Source organism: Embiotoca jacksoni, unplaced genomic scaffold, assembly GCF_022577435.1.
Source record: "Embiotoca jacksoni isolate LCO1_2020_lvr unplaced genomic scaffold, fEmbJac1.0.p SCAF_7, whole genome shotgun sequence".
NCBI classification, from domain to species: domain Eukaryota; kingdom Metazoa; phylum Chordata; class Actinopteri; family Embiotocidae; genus Embiotoca; species Embiotoca jacksoni.
Window position 1 is genome coordinate 17,464,884 of NW_027185425.1, and position 13,833 is coordinate 17,478,716.

At 40.5% G+C, this 13,833-nt stretch overlaps 1 protein-coding gene across 1 annotated transcript in view; it reads right to left on the reverse strand.

Annotated features, from left to right (window-relative positions):
• The window catches only part of col22a1 (collagen, type XXII, alpha 1), a 60,327-nt gene that overhangs the window by 43,126 nt on the left and 3,368 nt on the right, over window positions 1-13,833 (reverse strand). Inside the window, exons 3-10 of the mRNA XM_069176733.1 lie at window positions 12,406-12,486; window positions 3,682-3,793; window positions 1,812-1,935; window positions 1,200-1,475; window positions 1,022-1,102; window positions 359-475; window positions 202-246; window positions 34-96 (exon numbers count right to left, since the gene is read on the reverse strand). Coding sequence (XP_069032834.1) covers window positions 34-96; window positions 202-246; window positions 359-475; window positions 1,022-1,102; window positions 1,200-1,475; window positions 1,812-1,935; window positions 3,682-3,793; window positions 12,406-12,486 — 899 coding nt within the window. The remainder of the gene's footprint in view (window positions 1-33; window positions 97-201; window positions 247-358; window positions 476-1,021; window positions 1,103-1,199; window positions 1,476-1,811; window positions 1,936-3,681; window positions 3,794-12,405; window positions 12,487-13,833) is intronic.

The following is a 13,833-nucleotide window of genomic DNA, read 5'->3' on the forward strand; positions in this document are numbered from 1 at the left end:
AAATAAATAGTGTGAATGTTGACTGTTTCATACAGTTTCTCCTTTCTCTCCTCTGAGGCCGGGCGATCCGAGGCCACCCTTAGGGCCACCGTCACCCTGAAAAGGTAGGCATGTTCACACAATAAAAAAAAAAGAAAGCCGAACCAACATAATGGAAGTTTGTCACACACAAACTAGTGCTGAAAGGCAATGGTAGATGACCTTTTCACCCTTAGGACCTGCAACACCGGGTGCACCGATGCCTCCCTGCGGGAAATGAAAACACAGCCGTCTATTGAAAGCCGTTGAAGAAAGGATTCCCACTCATCCGTGGAGGTAATAGACGGGGATTAAGAGAGGTAAAATTAGGTGGCTTTACCTTCTCTCCCGCAGGGCAGGAGCAGTTCACTTGAGGGCCTCTTTGTTGCTCCACCACGGTTGGTGTTGGAGTGAGGATTTCCACGGGGGGGGCCTCTGTCACCACTTTCTTAGGGCACTGCAACAAAACAATGTCTTTTAAAAAAAAAACTGCAGCATACTTGTGTGAACAGAGTGGCAGGACTGTCTGATGAGATTTATACTACTGTGACTCAACAATTATTGTTTTTTGGTGAAATCAAATATTAAACGTGACATAGTCTTTACTTAAACAGCACTTTATCATCTTAGTGGTCTCACAAAGCGCTTTACAGTTTGCTTCAAATTCACACACTCACACACACATCCACACACCTATGCTGGCAAAGCTACCGTGCAAGGCACTCGCCTGCCATTGGTAGCAACTTTGGGTTCAGTATCTTCAAATTAGAGACTGAGTTAAGCCAACGAGCAGACACTTTACTGTTTTAAAGCAACTTGCAATTACAAATAAATTGACTTATTTGGACGCCACGTTTCCTTTGAACAGTAACATCATCCAGTCTTTTTCTCTGTTGTAATTTTCATAATAACTATGCATTAGTTTATTTGTAGACAACCATGTACACGGTTTCACAGTCAGTAGAAAGGTGCAGGCGGACAGTCAACAGACTGTAATACTCACAGGCCCATTGGGGAGATCACAGCAGGTTTCCAGCTCTGCATGCTTGGAGTTGCAGTAAATCATCATCCTCTGGAGGTCAAACTGCACCAACACAGACACAAAGTTGATGAACAGATCAAACCATAAGAAAACAACCTTGGATAGCGAGAATATCCTCACAGCAGAGATAAAAACTCACATCGATCGGCACACTGTCATACAGCCTCTTCCCGATCACCGTCTTCCCCTGGATGTCGATGTCCTCCCGGTCTTCGATGGGCAGCGTCTGGATGTGTTTGCAGTCCAGGTACAGGGACACGGACTTGGCCTCCACGCTGAGGGCAATCTTGTGCCAGCTGCGGTCAAACAGGTTGTCGACTTCGGCGTTCTTGAACACAGCTCGGACGGCATCCTTTGTCAGCCCGACGGCGTTGTACTCCACCGCCTTGTTCTCGCCGTCCAGACGGATGGACACCTGACGGGTCAGAGGCAAGACGACGTTAGCGACCGGAGAGGAAACATGCAGGCGCTTGATGTTTGGGAGGCCTACTGTACTGTTTAGTTATTCTGTTTTTCAATATCAGATTTTGGGAACAGATGAGAAGAAAAAGTTTGACAATAATACAGTAGGTTGCATTACTGAACATTTCAGCTTTGTCTGAATTTAACTTTTTATGACACTATTTTTATGTTTTAAGCCCAGTAACCTAAAAAGGAAACTGAATGATGAGCGAGCAGAGTCTATTCTAAGTTGTTCCAAATTGGGCCGCATGCAGTCACATTTATTACTGTTTACATTTGGCTGACTCACCTGTGGGATTCCATATTTATCAAAAACCTGCCAGAGGTACCAATCTTCACGTCTTGAGGTTTTCCTGAATTTGAATGTCGTCACAAAGGCGTACTCATCTGGCAGACCTTGAGGAAACACGTCTCTGTGGGAATAAAAGCACATTGTTATTCCGTGTAGCGGACGTGACAAACACACTGTTGCAGTGACTGTTTAAATATGTCTATTTTTGCCTATGTATAGACATTGTCTAAGTTTTACCTAACAATCACTCTGTTTTATAGCTACTGATCCTGCTGTCCTCAGCAGACTGACACTGATATTTAATATCTAAGAGGAGGTAAGATGATATTAAATTGCTTTGACATTATTTTGTTAATTGTGGCAAATTAAACCCATCTCACATGCACTACACATGTATCATATACACTTTGTATGTATTATTTCAGATGATTTTGAGCTATTTGTGTTAAAAAAAAAAAAAAAAAAAAAAAAAAAGTGTGTTGCCTTTGAAGACCTCTTTTTTTTATTAAAATATTTAAAAAGCCTAATTGGAGAAAGTCCCAAAAAATATTTCTAAATTTGTGGTTAATTTTTAATTCTTTTCTTAAGGAATAATTCTAAACTTTGGGAAGTGTGCTAATTTACTTTCTTCCTGGAAGTTACATGGTATGATCAATGCCACTGTCATTTCTATATCGGAAAGCTATCAGCTCTGCCGGTTAGCTTAGCTTAGCTTTAAGGAAATGAGGTGGAAACAGCACAAAATCTGCCTTCCAGTTTAAGACCAGATTTGTCATTTTTACACTTTGTTCTTTTTTTTTTTAGACAAGGATTTAGCGTGCTAATTAGTGAGCTGTAGTAGTGCAAGTGTGATATCTCTACCTTTAGCCTGCACCAGGCTTGCCCTTTGTATTCACGTATTTGTGCTCAGCTAAGCTAACTGGCTGTTGACTGAAGCTTCATATTTCTCTTACTGATATGAGAGTGGTATGAATATTTCCATCTAAGTCTGAGATAGCTGGAAATTGTCCTGGGGCTAAAACTGAAACCACACATTCACTGCATGTCAGATTATTGGTACTTTGATTCATTGTTTTATTAGAAAACTTGGATCACTGAAGTACAATATTACCGAAGGAAGTCCCTGCAGCATTACCTATTGTAAATATTATCTTTTAAACCGATCCATGAAATATTTTTGCAATACTCTGCTTTTTGGATCGGCAGGCCAAGCCTTTGCTGTCGGGCTCCTCTCCTGTGGGACCACCTCCCAGTTTGGGTTCGGGAGGCAGAGAGCAGGCTTACATATCCTACTTGATAAATCTTATAGTTCGGGCTGGTTGAAGTGACCATGAACCAATAGTCATGCTGCTACAGGCCAAGGTTGATTTTTTTTAAACATTAATGTTTCTAATGTGTCCAGTTGTTATTTTGTGTCATTGCTGTGTGTTGTTTTGGGATTGTAAAGTGTTTAGGGACCATGTTGCATGATGATTTCACACTTAAAATAAAACTGAACTGAATTGAATACAACACAACTGAATTGAGCTGAATTGATTCAATTCAATTGACTTGACTTGAAATGAACTGAATGATACAAAGCTGAAGTGATTTGAATGAGGTCAATTGAATTCTTTAATGAATATTCTTAACGCAATTGTTTGGTGTCAAATCACTGCAAAATAATTGACCCACAGGAAACATAATACTACTCTTAGAACAATCCATGGGAGTGGAAGGGGGTGAGTAGATTCAGAAGGGCCTTAGATGGACATGTTTGTTCCTCTACCAGCTCAGTCTGGCTTCGCTTTTAAGTCCCACATTTACAAATATTCAGAAGCAAGTGTGCATTATACACACTTGTCTGCAGTATAAGCTGGTCACTCACCCAGTTTGCTGCACGATAGGCATGGTGCCGAGACGAACGTAGGGACTTTGGCCGTCGTCATCTCTGCTTCCCAGGATATCTTTCACTTTGAAGTAGTCCATCAGGTTGAACCCTGCAGCAACACAGTAAAATAGTCCAGTTGGACTCTGGACAGTCTCCCACACTCATAAACGAGCCAGCCAGGCTCTCCAGTCATGAGGTTCAGTTACGGTTATGTCAGATTTCTCGGGGTATACTGAGGTTTAAGTGGGTCAGTCGCACCACACCCTGCAGCCACTGTGTTTGTGGGTTTTTTGGAAAGAGATTAAAATGACCGTATTACTGAACAACTGGAAAATAGAGCTATTTGTTTGGGCCATTAAAAGTCAAAGTGGAATAAAGTAGTTGCCATCGCTGGTAAGGTCCTGGTGTGGGTCTGAGAGTGTGTGCACGTGTGGGTACATTGCCCTGCAGCTTGTGAATTGATGTGGTTGCAACCACAGACCATATTTAGGTGGTTTAGAAAAGGACACTCCCTTGTACAACAAACAAGTGCTGTAGCTATGGCGATGCCAGCAGGGTGAGAGCTTGTACAGCACTATTGCTGCCAGTTTGTCCAGCAGATACCACTGAAAGCCGGTGGTTATGTTGTGTGGACTGAGCTCTTCTGAAAGCAGACTGTGCCATTAGTGAGTCAACAAGAAGCAGGACAGCCTCAACATTTTCCTGCACAGCCTCAGTAATGCAGCAGAATCTGTGAGATGTGAGGTTTCCGGTGGGAATATTAACAGCAGCGCACTAATCTTTCAAAGAGGAAACTGGGGCGTGAAGGTGGTAATGTGAGAGTCTGGCAAAAGCTTAGAGGATGTCATTAGAAATAGCCTGGAAACAGGTGGTAAGACACATGCGCTGCCGCCGCGCCGTTAGAAGCCGAGCAAAAAATAACATTAAAAACAAAAGCCGTCATAACAGACTGAATAACTGAGGGGATCCTCGGTCCGCCGGCCGACAGCTACTCTGTTTGTCAGTAAAGTGTCTCAGTGTCTGTGCCAGTTCTATCAATATGAAAAACCTTTTAGGAGACATTTCTTCTACACCACAATTTATTTTGAATGCCAAGTATTTGCTTTGATATGTACCGGCCAGAAGGTGGTGCTGTTTTTTCTTTGGCTAAAAATGCAGAAAGATATATTTGTATCTGTGCTTTTCAGTTATTGGCGGGACCAATGGGGCAAGCACTACTTAACTGAGGGTTGGTGGTAGATTGGATCAGCCGGAAGGATTCTCGTTCTAAACTCACGCTGCTGTGATTGGTTGTTTTTAATCAGCTGATCCCTAATCCTAACCCAAACCTAAACCCTCTAACAAAGCAACAACCAATCACAAGTAGAGTGTCCTTCCTGCTGTTCCGATGTAGCACCAGTTCATACCTGAATGTTTGTCACAGAGTGAGTGGGTGATGAAGTTACACCGCCTGTCTGCCAACTGCAGTGTGACTTAGTTGTCAAATTAAAAGCCTTTGTTTCAAATTAAAAGCCCTGTAGCGTTGCATACACAGTCCAGTCACATACCAGGTTTTGATCAAGTCTTCTTTGACTTCTTTGGTGATATTGTCATCACGATAGGGTCCCTGTGGGAACTATGAGTATTATAATACAGTTTAATCTTGATAGTTTAAATTGTTGCCAGATTTACACTCAAAAGCTGTTAAGCCTGATGCTAAATGCTGAACTTTGTTAGTAATTTGTGTATCTCCCCTAAAGGTGTAGGCTACCTGTACCTGTGTATGTCTGTAAGATAACCATAGCAACCCCCCTTCTCCCCGCCCTGCACCCCCAAAGAAATGTGTTTATTTATAATATTTAGTTTTAGTTTTTATACCAGTATTTGTATTTTGAATGAATGGATACATTCATGAAATAAATTAAATATTTTTAGACTAAAAAACAATGATAATAATAATAATAAAAAACATGACAGGTGACCTGATTCGCCTGGTTGAACTTTCAACCTGAATTTCACTTCCTCTTAGCCAAAAACTTAGCATTCAGGACGGCCCAGTTCTTCAAAAACACGCCACACTGACATTTAGGAATCAGCGGAAGTCACCTGGATTTATAATATATAAGATGCAGTGTGACAGAAAACGCAGCGGTTTGTTTCGCTTGTCGGCGTTTTATTAGCAGTTTCTGAACAGCTGTTGACTGTTGGCCTTCAACAGAGACGAATGGTCAGTACATGACTTTAATTACCTACTGTTGCCTGTGTGTATAAATGTAATGCATTCAGTTATTAAGGCACATATTAGCTCAACGTGATGCTTGTTCATGTAGCATCAGGTCTGTGGATTCAGGTGTTTGTAACTGGCTGCAGGACTTTGAGATATCTGAGGCTGAAATGCGAACACACCTGTGTGTGTGTTGCTTGTGTTCAAGTCTTGTCTGTGATTTATGAGTGTGAAACTTCCTGTTCAGAGTGTGGCTGGGAGATATATTGATATTACATGGTATTGTGATATGGATATTGTAATATTGTGAGAGCCTTGAGCATAAGTGCCTTTTCCAGGTTTTAAAGGCTGCATTATAGTAATGTGTTTGTTCTGGCAGTTCAATTATTTGCCTTCACCCGCTTTCACATTATGTCCATATTTCTGATGATTATTTATCAAAAATGTTATTGCGTAAATGTCCTTGAAAACACTTATATTCATCCCACAATATCTATTTCAAGGTATTTGGTATAGCTCACCTTTTATCCAACGCAGAATAACATTTTAATTGTCACAGAACGGGTTCCCTTTACTTTAAAACTGCTTCACCTGAAAAGCCTGTAGCCATAGGTGGAATGTAACTAAGTACATGTAATCTAGTACTATATTAAAGTACCATATAGAGGTACTTGTACTTTACTCAAGTTTTTCCATTTTCTGTTACTTTATACTTCCTTTCTGCTACATTTCAGCAGGAAATCTTGTACTTTCTACCTCACTGTATTTATTTCACAGCTATATACTGTTCAGATCAATATCTTTGTTAGAGCCATTTATACATCTATACATTACTTGCTCTTACTACGTTTCATGCTTGTGCAGTTTGTTTTTCAATTGTATGCTTGGACTCAACACATGACTAGATTGTTGTATCTGCATTGTTATACAATTATTCAGCAGTGTTGAAATGAAATGCTTCTCACATCTCCATGTCAATGAAGCAATATTCCAACATATGATAAATATAACACTGGAAATTGTGACATTTTGCATGAAGAGTACCTTTACTTTTCATACTTGAAGTAGCCTACATTTTGCCGACAGTGATGTTCTTAAATTCAATTTTAAATGCAAGACTTTTACTTAAAAATAAAAATAAAATTCATTGTGGTATTGCTGCCTTTACTTAAAAGAACCGAGTACTCCTTCAACCCCTGCCTGTACCTCCATGATGTGACCCGTGGAGGCTTTAAGTTCAGACGTTTCCCATGTTTATAATCAAAGGAGAGTATTTTAAAGATGTTAATGAAGTGTGCTGAGAGAGGTGCAATTGTTGTCTTGCTTTTGAATCAGAACAGAAATCAAGAATCAGCGAGTTCTTGTATAAAAAAAAACAACACTTCAGCTTAATAACTAAATGAGCAGGTGAAACTGCAAATGTTTCAGCTCTTCAGATCTTTTGAGCGCTGGTGATGTGTTTCTGCACCAGAAGTGCTGTTTTTTTCTGGTTATGGGTTGCTGGAGGAAGCCCTGCAGCTGTGCTCTGCTCTCCCTGTCACAGCGCTCTTGTGCATCGCGCACATTCGCTCACTGCTCCGTTTCTGTGTGGCTGTTTTGGGGGCCATCCGAGCGCAGAGCTGTAATTTGGACTGGCAGCGGATAGCCTATAATCAGCCCGAAAAAGTTATTTTGGACTGCCAAAAAAAAAAAAAAAAAACGACCAATAGGGTGATCTGCGGTGAGAGCCAGATGAGTGCACCGACTGGGAGAGGCCAGCGCGCTGCACACAGCATTCATTTGATCAGAGCAGATGGCAACATTTGTGCAGCAGATAGCGAGCACGGAGCCGCAAAGACACTGTGCAGCACTCTTGTGTTTGCTCAGCAGCCCGAGGGGTCAGACTAGACAGCCCGTGATAAATACGAGTCTTACTCAAACCGCAGGTCTCTTGGCTGTCAAATCATAATCAGTGGCAAATAGTCCTGACATTTCTCCCGGAGAACTGCACTCACGCATTTGTTGTATAATTATAAGTGGGAGCTGCCGGGGTAGTGACGATAAATACTGTCTGTCTAGTTCTTCACTGCATGAACAGAACATCTCTCATGTGCTTTGCCACAAACGGAAAAAAAACTTTAAAAAAGTTCTTTACTCAAGCAAGTTTGACAGTGTTCGTCTCAGTTAGGCTGCAGTTATAGACTTTGGAAATCCCCGGACATCTTTGTCGTGTCAGGGAGCTTCAGACCTCAGACCGCCTGTTCGATAACATTTTGCCCCAAGTTGGCCCCCACAGCAGGTTTTGGCTCTTCGAGTAGATCTGATTATGACACAACTGTCTGTGCTTCCCTCAGGAGAAAGCCAATAACCATCCTTCTACTTTCTCTCACTGTGACAACATCTAAAGTAAAATTCACTCGACCTGCTTTGGCTTCCTCGTGTACTCCTGGTGGTCCCTGCACCATACTGTGGGAACCGATTAAGTATAGAAGTACATTTTTAGATAGGTAAACTTGTATCATGACAGCACCTAAGTATTTAAATTATAGTGGGTTAAAGCTCTTAAGGAGCACCATTTCATTTGTGGTGCTGGTAGCTAAATGTAAAAGAAATATAAATCAGTGGAGTGTATTTATGGACGGGTCCACAATAACTCATATAATTTTCCAGTGGAACAACATTCAGATTTTGGATCTGACAAAGAAAGACAAACAAAACACAGCTCCGGAGGATTTACTTCAATCCCAGTGCCTAAGCAAACATCTGCAGTTCTCAGTGATTTATCAAAAAGTTTCTTCTAATTTGTTTTTGCGGCTGAGAGGAAAAGCAAAACCACGTAATTTGCGCCGGCCCTGTAACGAGGATGTGATAATGTGTCTCGACAGTGCGAAGTGCTGCTGTCGTCTGTGATCATGAACACACAGTCTTCCACTGTGTCCTGTCTAATCACTGCTGATTGGATGGTCTTTACCTAACTTGGATCAAAAAGTATCTTTAACGTGTAGGAACATGACATCAAACTTAATGCTTCCTCTTGCGTGGTGGAAATAAGTAGTTAGACTGTATGTGAATAATGTATGATCAGTATAAGGCCTTGTTATAGATAGAAACATCTGATAATATAATACATAGGGAAACGACCATTTTGCTAAGTGCCAAGTGCATTCCATTCACAAAAGAAAAAGATGGTTCAGGACTTAAGTTTGGCTAATTATCTCATTATATCTCATAAAAGTTTGACTAATTAAGCAGGAATTAAAACGCCAGTACATCCAATGGGACATCACAAGAAAGAACAGTTAATAGCTGAACCGTCATACTTCATTTTCCACAGTGTAAACAAATAAAGGCTGTACAATGAGGCCCCTATTACAGCCCATAGTTCAACTGTCAGTGTCCATGGCAACATCATGATTCTTGTTTCTGGTAAAACTTTACATCTGTAAAGTGATATATAAAGGGACTTAGTCTCCCGGTCTGAAGAATTGAAGAATTAAGCCAGTGTGGAAAGTGCCTTAAAGTGCAATACCACTGAGTTTTAAAAAAAAAACCTCTAAAAAAAATTAATTATATTCACTCCTGCTTATGTTGTTCTGTTGGTGTGTCAGAAAATAATTCCATCATTAATAAATCCTTTGAAATTCTTTGAAAAGTGAAATTCCACGTATGTTTATCGTCAAGCTCACATTCATCACATTAGATCAGGGAGCACTACGGTCCCTGTCCTTTCAAGGTTAGCGATGACTGATAATCCCCTCAACCTTTTCTTATAATTACGAGATCTTGATCTTTGAATTGCGAAATCTTTTCTTGTAATTATGAAATCTTATCTTGTAATTAGAAAATACACTTTTACTGAAGTGAAAGATGTAAAAAAAGTATTTTGACCATTGATTGAAACAATCACATGAGCTCAGCAGATCATGGCTGCATCATTACTATATATGAAGCAGCAGTCTAGAAGGGGATGTCTGGGTTTCAGTCAGGCGCTCAGGAAGATACAGAACCAATATGACACATCAAATATCTGCCAGTGTGTCATCCGTCACTGATATGATAGTGCTTTCCTCACATCTACAGCCAGAACAACAGGCTATGAAACTTGTACAGACATTTCATTTCCTTTCCAAAATGTTTTTTTTTTTTTTTTTTTTTCATTTTTCGACTCAGTGGTTACCACGGTAGCATTATAGCAGAGTTCTTGGTTTTGAATTCACTTTCCAGCTGGGGTCTTTCTGTGTAGAGTACACATGTTATGTCTAAGTGGGTTTCCTCCATCGGCTCTGGTTTCCTCCCAGAGTCCAAAGACACAGCTTCGCTGAGCTGGAGACTCTAAACGGACCGTAGGAGCGATGTGTTTGTTTGTCCACGTGTGGACCTGTTTGACGAGCTTCCTGTCTCTTGCCCTATGTGTGCTGCAGTGTAGGCTCCACCGCCATTATGACGCCGACCATAGATTATGCAAAATAGATCAATGCAAGGGTGTTCAATCGTTCAGCTATTGGTTATTTTAAATATATACAGCATTATTTTTCTCTTTTAAAAGGTTCTAAAATGTTTTAAATGCAGACCAATAAAATTGTTATTTTAGTGGCCTGTGATGGTTTTATTAAGAAGAACACAGTCTTAGAGGCCAAACAGACTACTTGAACCACTTTGTATACAACTAGAAAATAGCAAATAAATACTGGCACAAAAGAGTCTAACAAGAACATGTGTTACTGCAGTAATTTGCCCTCAAAAACATGTATCAGTTGACCAAATGATCAGTTTCCACTGTGCCAGCCAAGCGTGTTCACAGTCAACATTTCTGAAACACAGCTCATTGCGCTGACATCGCTTTCTACTTGAACTTGAACAAAGCAGGAGTCCAAACAGTCCTGCTACTGCATCTGCTTTTTCTCTTAGTGAGATGGATGTGGGTGGAAGACACAGACAGGAACTCAGATCCCCCAAAAGACACTCTTGTAACAACATCCGACCTTTCTGGATAAACGCTATTCAAGACTTCTGAGGAAAAAAAACAACCTCTAACACAGCAGCTTGGAATGTATGAACTAAAAACATAAAATGATGGAGGACTAGTAATTCTCCTCACTTGGTAAAATACTTCTTTAATTGCCAATCTTGAAAATAACAGCTGCATTTAAGGGTTTGATATGTAACTTTTATACACTAAAATATACAAAACAACCAAACCTATGTTATATATCATACAGACTACTAACTACAACGGGTCGGCTCACACTGGCTCCTGAAAGCAGACGAACTACTGGTAATGGCTTTTAACACCCAAAGGCACATTTCTAACTCTCTTAGCCTCGCCTGCAACATCGCAAATAAGCAACATTTCAAAAGAGGAATAACCAAATGTAAGACAGGCCGAACTACGGCTTGACATCGTTCAAAAATGTTCGATACTGTTACTGATACCTTGTCTTTAATACTGGTACTTTTTTTGATACCAATTTTATCAAATCCATTGTAAGAGAAAGAAAACGACATTAGCTCTCATGTATTTTAGAGGGGGAGAGTGCAACCCTGAGCCTGTGCTATTTCAGTATGTCATCAAACTCAGTCTTTTCTTATTGTTTTTAGTGACATACTCAAGTGGAAGCAATTACATGCTGTGTAGTTAAAAGACCCCATTAATGTTTCTGGTTTGATTGCAAGTTGTACCTACTAAATGGAATAATGACATATTTGGAAATTGGCTTTTTTGCTTAAAGTTACCAGACAAGACGACACCAATGTCATGTGTAGTTGTGCGGTAAATATGATGCTCTCAGCAGCAGACTGTTAGCTTAGCTTAGTGTAAAGAATGGAGGCAGGGGTTAACATATAGCTTGGCTACATCCAAAGGTTAAGATGTTTAAAGAAAAATAAGATCTCACTTCTTATGACTTTTAGCAGAACTTGTGTGCACCGAGCCCTGTTTGCAGTCTTTATGCTAAGCTCGGCTGACTGGCTGCTGGCAGCAGCTTCATATTACTGTGGAGGCATCCAGCTCTTAGCAAGATAGTGAAAGAAAGTATTTCCCAAACATTTTCTTTTTACTGTAAATGATGACAACTTTTCATTATGCTGCTGCAGGGATTGCTCATACAAGATTAAATAGTCTAGCCCACTTATTGAAGTTTTATGGAAATGGATGGAAGCTAACAGCTCCCCCGAAACACAGAAACTTGATTTTCAAATTGGTTTGATATAAAGCGACAGCATTTTGTTTTTGCAAATATATTGAGTTTTTATGATGGCAGCCTAAAATAAGACAGAAAATTAGTGTGTCAGAGAAGCCAAAAATAAAACCAATTCATTTTCAGATGAGCTGGAAAGAGAAAAAGTATGAGTCAAAACTGTCTAAATCTTTGCACATAAGAAATAATCTTTTCGTCTCCCTTTGTGTGAAAAAAAACAACAAGTTAAATATGTAGTGTGGATGTAGGAAATGTTTTGAAAGAAAAGAGAGCTGACTTTGTGGTTGACAAGTATTGCCAGCACTACGTGTTGCCATGAGGAAAGCAGCAGTTTGCACATACCAGGAACCTCTTCAAGACCATAACTGGTGCTGTTGGGCTTAAAGCGATCAGGTTGAACCTTCATGTTGGGACACAGGACATCTGAGGAGAAAGACAATCGTTGGGTTAGACACGCTGTAAGGCTAAAAGTAATGCTCTTATTGGAGCACAGGGGCAGAGAAATGTTCAAACACTTCCTGAAATCTTATCGTGTGTTATTGTTTTATTTGAAGAAGCAGTCAGTCAGAAACTTTACAAGGAATTTAGATGAAAAAGGTGAGAAGTGGCGGATTGTTTTAGGAAGCGGTGATCTCACTGGAACACAGTCTGATATGTGATCTGACGAGCAGACGAATTGCCCTCCATCCCTTCTGTCTGAAGTCTGGGGCACTGAAGTGTGCTGATGGCTGAGTGAGGGGTGAGGTGGATCTACAATCACGACCAGACGGGGGAATATCCACACACCCGAGAAGCAGTCAGAGTTTTATATTTCCACACACGCGCATTTCAGTGCTGGTGGTGACAGTGAGAAAGGCAACACCTTCAGGTTGAGTTTGTGTTGGCAGGAGGGCTGTTTTCTATTTCTGTCGAGATGCCAGCTTCGCTACCGATGAACGCAGAGAGGGACGCTGTTTGGTTTAATAGATGTGAATGTTGGCTTAATTTGAGTGACATTTTTTTTTTTTTCAAAGGGTGAGTTCCAAAAAGAAAAATCTCACTTAGAGGTGTTTATGGTTCTCACAGCAGTAAAAATAGAAAAAGAAAACCTCCTGGAAACTGTTTGTAATGAAGTCTGGAGATTTTATGGAGAAATCAAGACTCTGGAAGTTTCTGGAATAAATGAATTATATTTCTACAGCAATGTCTCGTTGTCAACCAGTGAGTCTAGATTCCCCCAGTAAAGTAAAAACAACATTATTGTTCTGCTGCAATATCAGTCTCTTGGTTGATCACTGGGTCCAAATCATTTCTTCCAGGCTCCCATAGCTCAACAACCACTACATGGTATGCTTTATATGTTTGTGCAGACATTCACGGTTGCTAGAGGATGAATCCTAGTGACTCTGGGGATCCTCGGACTCTCTCAACGTCACCATTGCATTCTAATGGGCAGAAAACTCAGGTTCATTTTGAAGTTTTTAAACAATCGGCATTGACCACCAATTGTAGTGTCGCTGTGTGCTGAAATTATACCACTGCCCCCATTGTTGAAACTAATTCAACGTCAACACACTCAGCCGCTCTGATTGGTTGCTGACTGGTACGGTCGACAGAGTGGCTGAATCTGACAAATCTTTATGCCAACAGGGTTTACAGACGGTAATCATAGCTAAGACTAAAGCTGTGAGAAGTAGGTGGTGAGAGGTGAACTGTTGGAAGGATTAACATGAAGTCTCTGCTTCATTGTAAATACTTAATTCCATCAAGCACCATATTCAGTGGCACTAA